The 18,501-nt window shown below is 36.1% G+C and overlaps 1 protein-coding gene across 3 annotated transcripts in view; it reads right to left on the bottom strand.

Annotated features, from left to right (window-relative positions):
• Glra3 (glycine receptor alpha 3) overlaps positions 1–18,501 on the bottom strand; it is a 146,072-nt gene that overhangs the window by 104,851 nt on the left and 22,720 nt on the right. Inside the window, exon 1 of one of the 3 annotated variants that reach the window (XM_040742270.1) lies at positions 563–588. The exons of the other annotated variants lie outside the window; for them this stretch is intronic. Within the exon in view, the coding sequence (XP_040598204.1) occupies positions 563–573 (11 nt within the window). The 5' untranslated portion in view covers positions 574–588. Of the gene's footprint in view, positions 1–562; positions 589–18,501 lie in introns of those variants that run through there. 3 annotated transcript variants of the gene reach the window in all.

The raw sequence follows: 18,501 nt of genomic DNA on the forward strand, positions 1-18,501 counted from the left end.
GTTTCACTGCATATCCTTTCCAGGTACATCAAATAGTACTACATGGCATCATGGAAAATGAAATTACTAAGATGTTAAATTAAGATTTATGGTGTCTTCTTCATTTTTCACAAAAAGTAATTGTATTTCTTTAGTAGATAAAAAATAAAATTATAATATTATTCTATGTGTTCACATGGGACTTATCTTTCAAAAAGTCTGGTGGCTTTCAAATAGGTTGTTGGCTTATTTCTAACACAAAGTTTGAAAATACTACAATGCAATGTCAGTCTTAAAATGTACTATTAGATCCAAAGTTACATATTTCATCTCATAATAATCAAGTATTTATTCTTTGCAACAAATTATCATAGTACTTTAACATTTGAATCAATCTGAAGATTCACTGAAATTTTCTAATAGTGGCTATGAAGATCACATCTATGTAAATTTTTCTTTAAAAATCTCTCCAACACAGATATGTAAAAGGAGTTCTTAATTGGTTTAGATAATAAAAGCCAGAGTCAGATATAAAGGGAAATGCTGAGAGATAAGAGAAGGAGCAAGCTACAGCACACCTTACCTCCTTAGCATCTCAGCAGACAAGAGAATGACTTCCTGTTTCTGTTTCTGCCCAGTTACATCACTTCCTGTCTGTCTGTACAGACCTCCAGACCTCTATGGCTAACTAAAGAAAAACTCTATTCTCTGACCCCAAGACAAGCTTTATTAGTTCAAGCAAGATATCACCACACAGATATGGGTTGGTATTAGAATACTAAATTTTATACCTCGATTATCTGAAGTGTGTGACTTCATTGCTTAAAAAAGACATCAGTAGTAGGAAAAAACATTAAATAATAAAGATAATAGAATGGATTCTATATGGTTAATGTGACATAGTTATACCAGTAAATATTTTTGGTCTATTAGTTGACATCAGTAAGATGTATTTTGTTGTGTCTGCAGTGTGTGTGTGTGTGTGTGTGTGTGTGTGTGTGTGTGTGTGTGTGTGTGAGATCTGGGAGGAAGAAAAGACAGCTTCCTGCTATCTCAACAGATCATCTATGAGTTCACCACAAAGTGCACAGGTACACTATATTACCATCATCCCTAAATTCCTGGCTGAATAACACTACCTACCTTCAATATCTCAAATTTTTTTGAGATTTAAAAAAGCAGAAAGTACAATTATTATTTTGATGATAAAATAAACCTTGATCATTTAATCAGTTAATAATTAATGATTAAAATATTTTATTTCTTCCATTATTTTATTAGTCTATACAATAAAAACAATAAATTTAACACATGCAAATAAGGCATCTTGGTTAAGTTTATGCTCCATTTCAATAAGTCAAATATTGCAATCATTGTTTTTTTATGAAATTTGGTTCGAGTTACTCCTATAAAATTAAAATTGAAATATGCTTTTGTCTACAGAATTTTGTGTTTCTAGCTTTATTTCATAAAATATCACAACATCAGATCACCAGGAATGCTAACATATAATAATCCATTTTTTGTTAAGGACAAGAATTTTGAGAGTAGAACTTCACTAAATTATTTATTAAGCTACAATGTCTGAAGCCTAGCAAAGTCTCTGCATTAGTCTGAGAGAATTTAAAAGGAGAACAGACTATAAGTAGAGAAGTATATTAATTTAAATATACATAAATACACATATATACATATATATGTGCACATGCTCAAACATATCACTTAATTACCAGCAATAATTTTTAAACAATTAATATTTATAATAATTTGAAGAGAAAATACTGCATCTCTTAGTTTACTGTACGAGTATGAAATATGAAAGATGTATTTGTGCCAAATAATCTTAAATGTGTAAGGCATTTCAATACACATCAGGAAACACATAAAACGATCTACTTTCCCTAAAAAGCAAAAGTGGATTCGATTGTCAAGTATTAACCTATTATTATGCTGGGTATAAATTATTTTTATCATAAAATAAAATTAAGCAAGAAATTATGGATCCTTTGATACAGCACATAATATCTAAAATAATTTATTTAACTTGATTACTAATTTATGTTGAATACATGAAATACCCACAGAGTTGAGATAGAGACAGAAGAAAAAGAGATGATGAATAATCTTAAAACATGTAAGATTTCATAAAGCTTTTATACAGGAAAAAGTTCATTAATAATAAAATTACTAAACATCTTATTACTTAAATTCTTATAGAGTGTTATGTTTGACACAACAAAAACACACACACATATATATGTAGAGAGAGAGAGAGAGAGAGAGAGAGAGAGAGAAGCAACCAATTTTGATTTTGAGTATAATTTATTTGATGGAGGTCACTACATTAAGAATAGTAAAGTAGTGACTCCATAAATATATATGTATATATATACATTATGTATAATACATACATATGTGTGTGTGTGAGAGAGAGACAGAGTTGGTTTTAGAAAGGTCCTAGAGTATTAGAGTATTAGGTTTCAATATGGCTTTTCAAAAAGGCCTTATATATTGATTGTCCCTTCCAATATTAACATAATGGGGGAGATAATGCTCCAAGTAGACATTTTTATGGCACCAAAACACCAGTTCCAGTAGTCATTGGTCAAAGGGGTCCCAGAGACCCCTCCCAAAGATCACAGTCTATTGCCAAAGCTTTTGATTACTGTCTATAATGTGATGGTGGGACCCCATTGAAGACATAACCTGCTCACTTCATTGAATGTGAAGAAATCAATCTAGAACCCAATTAGAAATTTCACCCCTGCTAACTATCATTCATTGTGCTGAAAAGTACTTTGCACACTACCATTGGAGAAAATGAATCATCAATTTCAGCCTGCTACAAACCCTGTGACCTACAACAGAGACTTGCCTACAAAATACCTGACAAAATAGTGGTATGAATATTTTGAGTAGAGCCAATCACTTTTTGATTGGATTTATGGCCCAGTAGGTGAGATGGAGCCAATGCCAACACTGTTGAAATAGCTAAGCACTTGATAATAGATAAGCCATAGGCCTAGAGGAAAACCTATCACTACTATTCTACTAAAGAAATATAACAATAAAATGACTCATAAGGGCATACTGTTATACTTATAACAATATGCTCAGTGCTCATCAATGAATCTTCATTGTAGAAAAGATGGCAATTGACACTAGACAACACTCTCATCAGAGACTTTGGATTATTCAGTCTGAAATGGAATAATTTTATCAAATCCCTCTCCCCAAGGCTCAGGATGAGGAATAGAGGTGGGGAGGTTGTAACATCTGGATGTGATGAATAATTTCAAGGACAGTATATTCCAGACACAACAGGATGCACTCACAATCACTCAGAGAGTATGGCAGCACGCACAAGACCTGCACATTTTCAAACCAGACAAAATCACAGCATTATGAACTGGAAGCCGATGCAATCCCCACACCTAGTCAGGAAGCTATTTATAACTGATACCTTCCGGAAGAGGGAAAATCAGTTTTCTCTAATGGAGTGCCACCTAGTGTATCAATCACATCTCAAGGCATGCCCCATGCTCAGGTCAATATAAAATGGGTTTCATTTTTCTGATGTTTTGGTATTTTATGAAATTTTGGTTTTCTTTTTTCTTTTTTTAGTTTGTGTGTTTTGAGTTTAAATTTTTCAATTTGAATTTTGTTCCTTTTTATGGGAGACAGATCATAAAGTTGGGCGAGTAGGAATGTAGAGAGAATCTGGGAAGAATAGGAGTAGGAAAAATGGTACAATCAAAATATACTGCATGAAAAATTTAAATAAAAAATTTAAAGTAACCATATAATGTATGTTCTTTGAGTCTTTGAAATGTTCAATGTGCCATGCACTGATATCTTTGGATTGCTTGGGAAGTAAGTAGACACTAGGAAATGAGAAGAAAGTGAAATAAATGATTTTGTGCCTACCACCATTTGTATTAAAAGAAAAGAAATGCACTTACTTGGTTAGAGTCACACCTGGATAGTTTACATTATTTGACCATTGTAAAGAGTGTTGATTCCGTGGCTTCATTCTCAGTCCACTTATGGTTTATATATAGGAGGACTACTGAGTTAATCTTGTATCCAGTCACTTGACTATAGGTGTTTATCAGCTGTAAGAGTTCCCTGGTAGAATATTTGGGGTCACTATTATATACTATCATATCATCAGCAAATAATGATACTTTGACTTTTTCCTTTCTAATTAGTATCCACTTGATTTCCTTTAGTTGTCGTCTTGCTCTTGCTAGAACTTCAAGTAGTATATTGAAACCATGAAAACATGGAAATTGAATAATACACAATTGCACCATTCCTGGGTCAAAGAAGAAATAAAAGAAGAAATTAAAGATTTCCTAGAATTCAATGACAATGAGGACACAACATACCCAAACTTATGGGACACTTTGAAAGTAGTGGTAAGAGCAAAGTTCATGGCACTAAGAAACTGGAAAATAGTCACACTAGAGAATTAACAGAACAACTGAAAGCTCTAGAACAAAAGGAGCAGACACCAATAAATAGTTAAATTGAGAGCTGAAATCAATAAAGTAGAAACTAGGAAAACGATACAAAGAATCAATGTAACAAAGACTTGGTTCTTTGAAAAAATCAACAAGATAGACCAAACTTTATCCAAACTTACCAAAAGGCAGAGTATGAACATGCAAATTAACAAAATCAGAAATGAATAGGGGGACATAACAACGGACACTGAGGCAATCAAGAGAATCATCAGGTCATATTTTGAAAAGCTGTACTCCACAAAATCTGAAATTTTAAAGGAAATGGACAATTTTCTGGATAAATATCACTTACCAAAATTACATCAAGAAGCAATTTTAAAAGTCCTATAGCATCTAGGGAAATAAAAGCAGCCATCAAAAGTCTCCCAACCAAACAAAGCCCAGGACCAGATGGCTTCAGTGCAGAATTTTACCAGAAATCAAAGAACAGGTTATACCAATTCTTCTCAAAGTATTCCACACAATAGAAGCAGAAGGGTCTTTGCCAAACTCTTTTTATGAGGCTTCAATAACATTGATACCCAAGCCACACAAAGACACAACTAAGAAAGAGAACTTCAGACCAATATCCCCCATGAATATTGATGCAAACATACTCACTAAAATAATGGAAAATCGGTGTTTTTGATTCAACAACAATTTATGCTGGGGAGGATGTGGTGAAAGGGGAACACTCCCCCATTGCTGGTGGGAGTGCCAACTTGTTCAGCCACTTTGGAAGTCAGTATGGAGATTCCTCAGAAAAATGGGAATAAACCTACCACAAGACCCAGCAACTCCACTCTTAGGCATATATCCAAAAGATGCCCATTCATACAACAAGGATGTATGTTCCACTATGTTCATAGCAGCATTATTTGTAATAGCCAGAACTTGGAAACAACCTAGATGCCCCTCAACCGAAGAGTGGATAGAGAAAATGTGGTACATTTACACAATGGAGTACTATTCAGCAGAAAAAAAAACAATGGAATCCTGAGATTTGCAGGCAAATGGATGACACGAGAAGAAACCATCCTGAGTGAGGTAACGCAGCCACAAAAAAAGCAACATGTCATGTACTCTCTCATATATGGATTTTAGACATAGATCTGGGGAGTGCCAGCCTACAATCCCATGGCTAGAGAGTCTGGGAAACAGAACCTTCATTCAGTGGCTAATGGAAGAAAAGACAGACTCCCATAGCTAAGCACTGAGTTGAACTCAAAAAAGCCAGTAACAGAGAGGGAGGACTGATGGCCAAAGGGATTAAGACTGGGCTGGTTTAACCCCCAGAAACAGCTGACCTGACAAAGGTTAACTTTTGAATCCCAGGCATCAGCCTGGGAATCCAGCATGGGACTGATCAAGACCCCCTGACTGGGGGTGTCAATGAGGAGGCCTAGGTAATCTATTGAGCCTTGGGCAGTAGATCAGTATTCATCCCGAGTATACACATGGATTTTGGACTCCCATCCAACAATGTCAGATGCACTCTCACCCTGAACTCTTGGGGGAGGGTCTAGGCCCTGCCCTGGAGAAATGAGGGGATATTGAGGGGGTTGGGGAAGAAGGCATGGGAGGAGGGGAGGGAAACAGAGAGGGACCTGGAACTGACTTGTGAAGCAACCTTGTTTCTAATCTAAATTTAAACTTAAAAATAAATAATAAAAAAGAAAAAAAATAATGACAAATCAGATCCAAGAACGCATCAGAAACCTCATCCACCATGATCAAGTAAGTTTCATCCCAGGGATGCAGGGATGGTTCAACATATGAAAATCCGTCAATGTGATCCAACATATAAACAAACTGACAAACAAAAATAACATGATCATCTCACTAGATGCTGAAAAAGCCTTTGATAAAATCCAACATCCCTTCATGGTAAAGGTTTGGAGAGATCTGGGAAGACAGGTACATACCTAAACATCATAAAAGCTATATACAGCAAACCAACAGCCAACATCAAGCTAAATGGACAGAAACTCAAGGCAATTCCTCTAAGATCAGGAACAAGGCAAGGCTGTCCCCTCTCTCCATATCTCTTCAATATTGTACTAGAAGTTCTAGCTAGAGCAGTAAGACAACAAAAGGAGATCAAGGGGATACAAATTGGAAAGGAAGAGGTAAAACTATCACTATTTGCAGATGATATGATAGTTTACATAAGTGATCCAAAATTCTACCAGAGAACTCCTACAGCTGATTAACACATTCAGCAACGTGGCAGGATACAAGGTCAACTCAAGAAAATCAGTAGCCCTACTATATACAGACAATAAAAGAGCTGAGAAAGAAATCAGAGAAACATCACCGTTTGCAATTGCCACAAACAACGTAAAATACCCAGGGGTAACACTAACCAAACAAGTGAAAGACCTGTATTGCAAGAACTTTGAGTCTTTAAAGAAAGAAATTAAAGAAGACACCAGGAAATGGAAAGATCTCCCATGTGCTTGGATAGGTAGGATCAATATAATAAAAATGGCAATCCTGCCAAGAGCAATCTACAGACTCAATGCAATCCCCTTCAAAATACCAGAACAATTCTTCACAGACCTTGAAAGAACAATTCTCAACTTTATACGCAAAAACAAAAAACCCAGGGTATCCAAGACAACACTGCTCAACAACGAAATGACTGGAGACATCGCCATCCCTGACTTCCAGCTCTATTATAGAGCTATAGTCCTGAAAACAGCATGGTATTGGCACAAAAATAGACAGGTACACCAATGGAATCAAACTGAAAACCCTGAGATTAACCCACAAACCTATGAACAGCTGATTTTTAACAAAGAATCTAAAATTATACAATGGAAAAAATATAGCATCTTCAACAAATATTGCTAGCATAACTGGATATTGGCATGTATAAGACTGCAGATAGATCCATGTCTATAGCCATGGTCAGAACTTAAGTCCAAATGCATCAAAGACCTCAACATAAATCCATCCACACTGAACCTCTTAGAAGAGAAAGTGGGAGGTACCCTTGAACGAATTGGTGCAGAAGACTGCTTCCTGAACGTAATACCAGTAGCACAAACACTGAGATCGACAATTAATAAATGGGACCTCCTGAAACTGAGAAGCTTCTGTAAGGCAAAAGACACAGTCAGCAAGACAAAAAGGCAGCCGACAGATTGGGAAAAGATATTCACTAACCCCACATCTGATAAAGGACTGATCTCCAAAATTTACAAAAAATTCAAGAAGCTAGTCTCCAAAACACCAAAGGATCCAATTAAAATTGGGGGACTGATCTAAATAGAGAATTCTCAATTGAGGAGTGTAAAATGGCTGAGAGACACTTGAGAAAGTGCTCAACATCACTATCCATTAAGGAAAGGCAAATCAAAACAACTCTGAGATTCATCTTACTTCTGTCAGAATGGCAAAAATAAAAAACACCAATGATAGTTTGTGCTGGAGAGGATATGGAGAAAGGGGAACACACTCCTCCACTGCTGGTGGGAGTGCCAACTAGTACAGCCACTAGTATGAAAGAAATCAGTATGGAAATTCCTCAGTAAAATGGGTCTGAGTCTACCACAAGACCCAGCAATTCCACTCTTAGGCATATACCCAAAGGATGCCCATTCACACAACAAGGATGTCAGTTCCATTATATGTAATGGCTAGATCCTGGAAGCACCCTAGATGCTCCACAACTGAAGAGTGCATAGAGAAAATGTGGTACATTTACACAATGGAGTACTACTCAGCGGAGAAAAACAATGGAACCTTGAAATTTGCAGGCAAATGGATGGTCCTAGAGGAAACCATCCTAAGTGAGGTAACCCAGACACAAAATGACAAACATGGTGTGTACTCACTCATATATGGGTTTCAGATATGGATGAGGGGAGTTGCAGCCTACAATACCAGTTCCAGTGAGTCTGGGATTCAAGGAGGTTCCCAAGAGAGATGCATGATACCCAAGAGAAGGTGGAATAAGGCAAGATCTCCTGAGCAGATTGGGAACATTGGGGAAGGGGAGAGGAAACCAAGAAAAAGAGAGAGGGATAAGAGGAGGGTAGTAGAAGGCATGGGAGATCAGGAAGTTTGAGTTGAGGTAAAAATAGAGGAGAGCAGAGTGAGAGATACCATAATAGATTGAGTTATTATAGGCTTGAGGAGAGAGCTGACACTAGTGAGATCTCCAGAAATCTACAAGGATAACATCAGGTGGCAAACTAAACAATAGTGGAGAGACTACTCTAATAACCCCTCCTTGATGATAGGGTTGATGACTGCCCTATATGCCACCCTAGGACCTTCATCCAGGGACTGATGGAAGCAGAGACAGATACCCACAGCTAAACATTGAACTGAACTCCTGGAACCTAGTGTCAGAGATGGAGGAGTGATGAGCAATGGAGTCAAAACCATGATGATGAAACCCAAAAAGACAGCTGACCAGATAAGGGGGAGCTCTTGAATCCCAGACTGATGGCTGAGAGGCCAACAGTGGACTGATCCAAACTTCATGAATGTAGTGCCAGGGAGGAGGCCACAGTTATCACTGGGGCCTTGGGTTGTAGATCAGTGTTTACCCTGGTTTATGAATGAGCTTTGGGAGCCCATTCCAAATAGAGAGATGCTCTCTCAGCCTGGACACATGGGGAAGGTCCTAGGTCCTGCCCAGGATGAAATGACAGACTTTAGAGATTTCCCCCAAGGAGGGCCTTACCCTTCCTGGGGAATGATGTCGGGATTGGGTGGGAGGCTCGGGAGCAGGTGGAAGGACAAGGGAGGATGGATGGGAGAGCGACCTGGGACTGACATGTGAAATATTCACATTTCTAAGTTAAATAAAAACATTTATTGAGAAAAAACTAAAAGAAACAAAAACTGTCTTCCCTGGGCTGTTTTTGGTTGGGAGACTTTTAAAGACTGCTTTTATTTCCTTAGGGGTTGTAGGTCTTTTTAAATTATTTACCCAATTTTGATTTTACTTTGGTATGTAGTATCAAGAAATTTGTCTATAATTAATAGATTTTCCAATTTTGTGGAGTACAGTTTTTTGGCATATGACCTGATGATTCTCTGGAAGGACACCTCATTTATGTTCACGGAAGATTTATTTGAGACATTCATATCCTAGAACCAACCTCGATGTCCCTCAACTGAGAAATGGATAATGAAAGTGTGGTATATTTATGCAATGGAGTATTACTCACCTAATAAAAATATTAATTTTTTAAGTCAAATGGATGGAACTAGAGAAAATCTGAAGTAACCCAGACTCAGCAAGACAAGCATGATAGGTATTCACTCATAAGTAGACATTGGCTATGAAATAAAGAATAATTATGTTCTAATCCATACATCCAGAGAGGCTAGGTAACAAGAAGGGTTCAAGATCTCCCTAGGAAGGTGAAATAGAAGAGATGTAATAAATGGACTGGAGATGGAAACATCAGTGATCAGGTTTGGGGGGACAGAGGGGAAGAGTATTGAAAAGGGGGGCATTTCCGGATCAGTTAAAAACCTGGAGCAAGGAAATATCCCAGGAATCTACAAGGATGACCCAGGTTAAGACTCCTAGAAATAGCAGTATGTAGCCTGAACTAGCCATCTCCAGTGACCTGGCAAGACTTCATATGGGGGGAGTTAAAAACCAACCCAGTCACATAACCGTTGACCTACAGTCTATCCTGCCTATGGGATGTGCTGGGGTCAGGGTGGCATGGAAAGTGAGGGAGTGACCAACCAATGACTGATCTAGCCATGCCAGGAGAGTGAGCCCACCCCTGGAGCACCAAGACCAATAGGCTGTATGACCAAGAGGCCTAGGATAGAACTACACATGACTGGAGGAAAAAATATCAATGTAATGATGCCTAATGATATTCTGCTATACTCATAGATTGGTGTCTAGCCCAGCTGTCATCAGAGAGGCTTCATCCAGCAACTGATGGAAACAGATGCAGACTCGAAGCCAATCATTAGGCAGAACTGGTGGAATCATGCAGAAGTGTGGAAGAAAGGATTGTAGGAGCCAGAGGGGTCAAGGACACGACAGGAAAACTCATAGAATCAACTAGCCTTGGTTCCTAGGACTGACAGAGACTGAACTGACAACTACAAAGCCTGTATAGAACTGACCCAGGCACTCCACATATATGTTACAGTTGTGTAGCTTGGTCCTCATGTGGGACTCCTAACAGTTGAAGTGAGGGCTGTCTCAGACTCTTTTACTGTCTTTGCGATCATACTCACCATGCTGGGACATCTTAAGCAGCCTTAATATATGGGAGGTGCTTAGTCTTACTGGAACTTGATATATCATGTTTTGTTAATATCCATGAGAGACCTACCCTTTCCTGAACAGAAACAAAGGAGGAATGTATTGGGCTGGAGGAAACAGAGATGTAGGTTGGGGGAAGGGACTAGGAAGAGAGGAGGGAGAACTGTGGCTGAGATGTAAAATAAACAAATAAATAAAATAAAAATCTCTTCATAATGAAAATTGCAAAGCAAGTTTTGACTACAAAATATACAGAAACGCTTAGCAGATTAATACCCCAAGTTTTATTTACAGTTACTATGACTTAAGTGTTTGTGTCTTCCTCCAGTTCTCTGTTGGAATTCTAATTCCATGCTGATGGTAATAGAGCATGGAACTTTGGGCAACTAAGTAGATTCATGACAATAAAGTCATCATATGAGAGGTTCCAGAAGTTGCTTTAGTTACTCCAAATATGAGGTCACAGTGATAAGGCAGTGATCATTGAACCAGCACACCTTCACCAGACACATATTTTTTAGCTTAATGTTGGGCTTTTCAGAGTGCAGCACCATGATAAGTCAGTTTCTATCGTTATATGACCACATTTACCATCAGTCTATTACCATTTCCTAAGTGGGCTAATGTAGAGCCACACAGCTGAACAGAAGTGTTTTGTTTTATTTTGATAAGTTTAATTTTTAGTGAAAAGGAATTATTCTAAAAAAACACAGTGAATCATTGTCTATGAAACATCTCTTTTCCTTTTCTAAAAATCATAAACTTCATAGGCAAGTGAGGTTTTTGTGTCAACTCGAATTCTTGTTCTTACATGTTCTTCTTAAAACTTACTTCTTACATAGTAGTATATGAGCTTTTTACCATATTAATGTCAGATGTCAGAGGATTATAGTCATTTAAAAGATCTCATAAGAAAACACACAGAAGGTTCTACATAACTAATCTGAAATGTTCTCTCAAAGTGTCAACATCATCTGCCCATTCATATGCAATATATTACATGTAAATTAATATATAAACCTCAAGACAGAAATAGGCAACGAGAAAGTTTTAGGATTCACTTAAGATACTACTGAAAATAGACTTAATCATCAATGCCAATTTTTTGGTTCAAACCTCTCAATATACAAACCTAAGATATTTACAGCAAGTTACTATGACTGTGGGAAAATCATGATCAGTACTTTTAAAAGAAGCAAACTTGACTATTTTATTTATGCAACATCTCAAAAATCTGTGTTAATTAGCTTCCCGTCAACGCTTGGCTGCTGCTCATTTCTTTAGTGTACTGAGGAGCTCTATTACATTAACTTTAGTGGGAAATTATGTGTGGTCTCAAACACATTCCCATCAAAGTCTTTTTATTTAAACCGAAGTAATTTACATGTTATTTGTACAAAGACACAGTAGTGGAAAGTTCAGAAACACCTTAAATATAATTCCTTGAGTATTTCAATATAAGAGATTTTGTTCATCTTCAACCCCAGCCATCCCCCGACACCTTTGATTCTTTGAATCCCACCTCAACTCTGTGTTTTCTTCTTTTGATGTAAATAATCCAGCAAGTCCAGTCAGTGCTGCTCACACACTCAAGGGAGTGGAACCGTCATCATCTGAGCATAGTCAGCATGCCAGGGACCACACCCTTAGAGAAAAGTGACCTGTACCCGGAAACCATCAATCTTCTATAGCTGCTCAGTTAGGTAGGGGGTTCATGAGTCCCCTGCCCCCTCCATACTATAATGTTGACTGGCTTGAACTTGGGTAGATCTTATGCAGGCAGCCATAACTGCTGTGACTTGACGAGTGCTGTAATACTGCTGTGTCCAGGAGTCACTGTTTTATTTTGGTTCTCCATGATCTCCAGCTCTTATGATCTTTCTACTCTTCTGAGATAGCACTGAGCCTTATGAAGGGATGTGATCTAGATGTCCCATTGAGAATGAGCAGTCCCCTGACACATCGTCTGAACTTTTATTAGTTGTGAGTTTCTGTGTTAACTATCACCTAGCACACAAAGAACCTTCGTGGATAAGGTCAGAAAGCTGCACTACTCTATGGATGTAGAGATGGGGATTTACAAGACTGATTTATACTATGTCTCTTTGGCATAATGATACTAGTGGGTTCTCCAGTGGAGTCTTTAAAAGGTTAGAAGAATCGACTCTTTGAATTAAACTAACGTCAAAGTAGTCAAGAACTTTGAATAATATAAACAGTAGAGTTTTGGATGAACAATGCCAATGACACATATAAATGTCTTTTCATAAAACTCTCAAATGCTGTACTTTCCTTGCTAAATGAATGTTTGTAACTTAAGAGGAGTTCTGAAATTTATAGTGGGGGAAAACAATGTATCTGTAAGAGAATTCTTTGCATGTGTGATTACAAACTTTTTTAAAAATAAAAACCAAAATTTTTATGAGTTAATTTGCACAAGGTGACCTGCGAGGAGTAAATGAGTGTTTGGATTCTGAACAGAAATGTGGAGTGTGAAAGAGAAAGAGTTTACTGTGTCTTCTCTGTCTCCATTAGCAAGTTTCGTAAGATTATCACTCCTTGTGACTATAAAGTCCAGTTGTTACTGCTTGGCATTGTCTGAACAGAAGTAAAAACCACCACAGTTTGAAAAATAGGACCCAGATGGAAGAGATCAGCATACTATCCATTTCTCTATGTGTCCATAGGGAAAACTAAAGAGAACCAAGTCTATCTTCAAATAAGTAACATTTTGATCAATTTGAACCAAAATAATACCTTACTGTAGCTAAGACATTATTAATAAATGTGTTATTTTTATTTTTATATTAATCATTAACAAGAAGGTCAAAATAGAAGAAATGTAATCAGGAATATTTTGGAACACCTCTGCAGGAACATAAATAAGTAAAAATTGATGGACTAGAGGAATCTTGATTCTTGCTTCTGGGCAATGTGTCAATAAAATATGAGTATTGTTTTTAAATGATTTCATTTCTCTCTGCACTCTTATGAGTATGGGGAATTTTTACACTGCCAACAGAAATGACAGCTGCCTCCAGGTTTCTTAGGTACAGCATTTTGTAATGGTATCACAGCAACCTTGGTGGTATCATTATGTATACATTACAGATGAAGAAGAGCACATCTCCAAAAGTTTGCAATATTCCCCAGATTATTCACTCACTAAAACCACCAGCCTACATTTTAAATCAAAGTAAGGTTTATTTTCCAGACTGCTATAGATGAGTAACAATATGCTTCTTTTGTTCTTAGCTAATGAAAAATGCCATGTGGTTCTGTCTCTCCCACAAAATACACCTGTTTATAGCACCATTCTTTCGGTGTCCAAACCATGCTGTTTTTTTCTCTTTGTAACAAAAGGAGAACAAAAAAACTTTTCTTGATACACAAAAATATACACAGTGAATACTGTCATGGCTAATACATAAAGAGTAAAGAAACTCATGGAAATGAACACAGTTTCTAGGTTTCTATTTACATTATGTAAAGCAATAAATTTTAGGAGCAACAAGTGAGAACTTATCAATAGAGTAAAAGTTTTGAAAATTTTATGAGCATAATATTACAACAATTACATCCTAGACTCATCAAAGATGTAAATTAATAAGAACGAAAGATCTCAGAGAATTATAACTGTTGGCAAATTAAACGGAAATACAGAAAACTTAGAAGTATCTAAGGTTTCCATGGAATCATCTATTTCAGAGATTATATAGGAATACAATGATTCTAGATACTGGGAAACTACCATTGTAAATAAAAGAATGTAACAATGTCACAACATGTAAGGAGAAAGAACAAACCAATACCCTATGTCTCATACATATAAATATGCACACATTTGTATGTATATACATACAAGCACAGTAATGAATCTGGAAAAATAAATATATATGAGAAGAGAGATAAAAACATGCATATATATGATGAAGTGAAAGGACTAATAATAAAAGTCACGATAATATAATGAAGATTCAGATAACAACATCACCACACTGACTTTACATGATTCTCTTTTGTACATTTAAAGAACTAAAGCACAAGGTGTAAATTTTCAGGAAGGAGAGTCTAATTTTATTTACCAACCAAATTAAAATGATAAAATTTCAAAATAAATTCAGTTTAACAACAGATTAGGCACAACTAATGAGAGAATCAGTCACTTAGAACACAAAGTAAAAGAAAATGCATAAAAGGCAACATGGAAAAGATAATAAATGAAAACTAGAGGACAGAGCAAAAATTACTGCAAAGAAACGGAATAGCTGTAAAGTGGGGAAATAAGGATGACTGGGGAACTCAGACAGAAGCAGGAACTAAAGAATTAATTGCTGAAGATTCCCTGAAACTAAAGATATTAGCTACAGACTCACTAAGTACTAGGATTTCTAAGAACTATTGAAGAATAATCTTGATGTATATGCAATGTACCATAAAACAGGCATGAGAAAGAGAACCATAAATTTTATTACTGCTACTGTTATTTATTATGCTGAAGATAAAGTCCAAGGTCTCAAGCATGCTAGGAAAGCATTGTACCACTGAGCTACAGTGTAACAAGTACAAAAGAACAATATTCATTTCTATACAAAATATATCTATCATGCAATCACTCATTGTTACTGAACACTTTAATAGTTCTATGCTTCAAATTCTTGATGACTCGTGTAGCTTCATGAAGGCTGATTATCTCATGGCTAACGAGTAGGATACTTGTTAGTTTTGGCATGGTTTTACTTCAGCAGAAAGAACCAAAAGGCCATAACACAGGTAATTAACTCACTAATTTGTAGTTTCCTAATGACTTATTTATTTTAAAGTAAACTAATTAAATATTTCAAAGTATACAGAAATTGCTTAGAATCGGCTTAATGGTTTTTTATTATGTATTGAATGCACAGGATAATTGAACAGAAGGCCTCATTGTGCAGTGATTAAAAACTCCAGATGCATAGTCAGAAGTCTTACTCTGTATTCCTTTCCTGTCACTAACTAGTTGTTTGGCCTTGGGCAATCTAGACTTTCTTTTATCAGTATGAACACAGTGATGTAAAAGCTAGACCCATTTTTTTCTCCACAGAAAAGTTTAATAAAACAAATGGCAAAAGGTGCAAATATGTTTATTAAAACATCAAGATGTTATGACAAGATTTTCCTTTTGCATTTAGCACCATGACTCTTTAATTGAACTCAAGAGAAATCGACTACAGCTAATTTATGTAAATGGCCTGGGTAGCTACAGTGGCATCCTGCAACCTGACTAGAGACTATACAGAGATATCTCAGTAATGAATGAGTAATACAAGCAGAAATAGAATCAGATTGACTCATCCCTGGTTATGAATGTAGTTCGTAATTGAAACCACTTCAGCAAGAAAGATTAAAAGTCACATTAAAAAGAGGTCTGCCTTTATGAGCACTAGCTAACATTCTTGTCTCGTCACTTTTTAAAAATTCTCATTCATGACACTGAACCTGCTATAACTCAATGATTGAATCTGCACTTAAAAAACGCTTTTGGGTTTAGATTGAATTTTATTTTCAATAGATTTATTTAAATTGGTTTTTTCCGTAGCATATCTTAAATAATTCAAAGTGAATCTATCTGTATACATCTCTGAAAATGTGTAAAAATTGTTGGGGTGGTTCAACCTTTCAGACAGAAAAATGTTTTAAAGGACAGATGCCATCTAGATGCAAAGACACATAGGAAATACCCAAGGTTCAAGAAGATTAGAATAGAGACAAAGGGTGTCAACACAATGCCAAGAGACTGGAGAACATGATGGGTACCATATAATTCAGGGATGAAGACGAGAAGAATCTAGGTGATTCATAAAGAGCTTCCACAGAAATTAAAACTTTTTTCTACATTATGTGAAGTAGAGGAATTTTGCAATGGTAATTACAGTCATTTAAAATATGTAACTTTTGGCACGTCATTCTTTTTACTCACTTTCCTAATTTACTCCATCTTAGTGTTGACTGGACTGGTGGCTGGAAGATGGCATATAATATTTTTGTTATATAATGAAGTGCATTGTTACTTTCAACTTACAGAGAGTTCTTGGATCACTCTACCTGGGAAAGTAGGAGATCCTGCTGTAAAGACACTGAATGTTTGATGGAAGAAGTTAAGAGTTGTTCCCAGTAGACATTAGCAACTCCCCAACTGGATTATCACCCAGAGCCAAGATACCAAGTGACTACAGCTGTGGCTAATGATTTGATGCCATTTCAAGAGAAATTAAGCTGAGACACCTGATTAAACAGTTTAGCAATCTTGACCCACAGAAACTATAAGGCTAATGAAATGCATTGCTATTTTAAATGACTTATATTAAGAGAAATGAACAATTACTGAGACATTTCTGTGTAAGCACAAAAGATTGATATTGATTGAAAGTAAATTTTTATTATATCTTATGATTTACTGTTATATATTGGGTTTTTTATCAAACAAATAGTCTTTAGGAGAATAGTTCACATAAAGATACATTTCTTGCAAATATGCTTTTAAAATATGATTTCTCAACTGCTAAATTAGTACTGTATCAGAGACCAATAAAAAATCTTTTTGTGTTAGAATATCACTGAACATTTGGAAGGATAGGACAGAAAGTCTGAATGTTAAGTTATCTTTCCTCTTGAGACTTCTGCTCATGTTCATGGTTCTTATTTTTATTTCATTTAAACATTTTTAAGTCATATTTTTCTTTGTCTGGGAAGATTATTGTTTTTAATCGGCTTTTACAATAATTGGATTGAATTTTATAAATACAGGCTGGAGATATCAATGATAGAGCACATTTATAAAACAAAAAATACTTTGTTTCAATCTTCACAATGAAAAACATAAACTGAAATCAAATTATAAATGTACCAGAAAATATATATGATTAAACTAATTGTTTCTTGTGTGAGTCTTTCAGACAAATTATGTTTAGTATTTCCATTCAGCATAAAACTAATTTTTGAAAACTCTTGGACTAAACTAACCAATAAATTTATTATGAACTATAAATGCAGAGGATGTGGGGATGTGGGAAATGATTTATTCTGTATTTCCCGTGCAGGTCCTAGGACTTGAGTTTGAATCCTAACACATATACAAGCCTACAATCTCAAGGCTGAGGAGATAGAAATAGGTGGACCTCTTGAACCTATTGTCCTGCTGGCCCTGCAGAATCATTGGCTTCCATGCTTATTGAGAGACCACAGGTTGAGGCCTCAACAGATGGCTCCATGGGTACTAGTTTTGACCATGCAAATTTGAAGATGTGAGTTTGAATTCCCAGAATTGAGTGACTGGAGGCATAAGTTTGTCTAAGAAAACAGTATAAAAGAGACACAAAAACATTCACTTTCAAGTCCCTGGAAGACAAAAGGGAGAAAATAATCTCTTCCTGAAAGTATACATATTATCATGTAGATATATAATATAAGGAAATGGATAAAATGCATATCTTTTCAGAGTAAAAGGAGTTCGTTTAAGTCAAAAGTAGGTAGAACTAATGGAGAATGACTTACTTTTAGTAAAACTGTCAAACATTAAAAATAAAGAGATTCTCTCAATAGCTCTTGAAAATGAAATTCAGTTCTCTCCCACAGAATCTCAAATATAAAACACTCCCAAAGGAAAAACCGCTTTATCAGGGGAGGTTCTTTATCTCACAATGTTTTTTTAATCATTTTTTATTTTAATTTTAAATAGCTTGTTTTACATGTCAATCCCAGTTCCCTCTCCCTCAC

This window comes from Mesocricetus auratus, unplaced genomic scaffold (assembly GCF_017639785.1).
Source record: "Mesocricetus auratus isolate SY011 unplaced genomic scaffold, BCM_Maur_2.0 Super-Scaffold_6731, whole genome shotgun sequence".
In the NCBI taxonomy this organism is placed as follows: domain Eukaryota; kingdom Metazoa; phylum Chordata; class Mammalia; order Rodentia; family Cricetidae; genus Mesocricetus; species Mesocricetus auratus.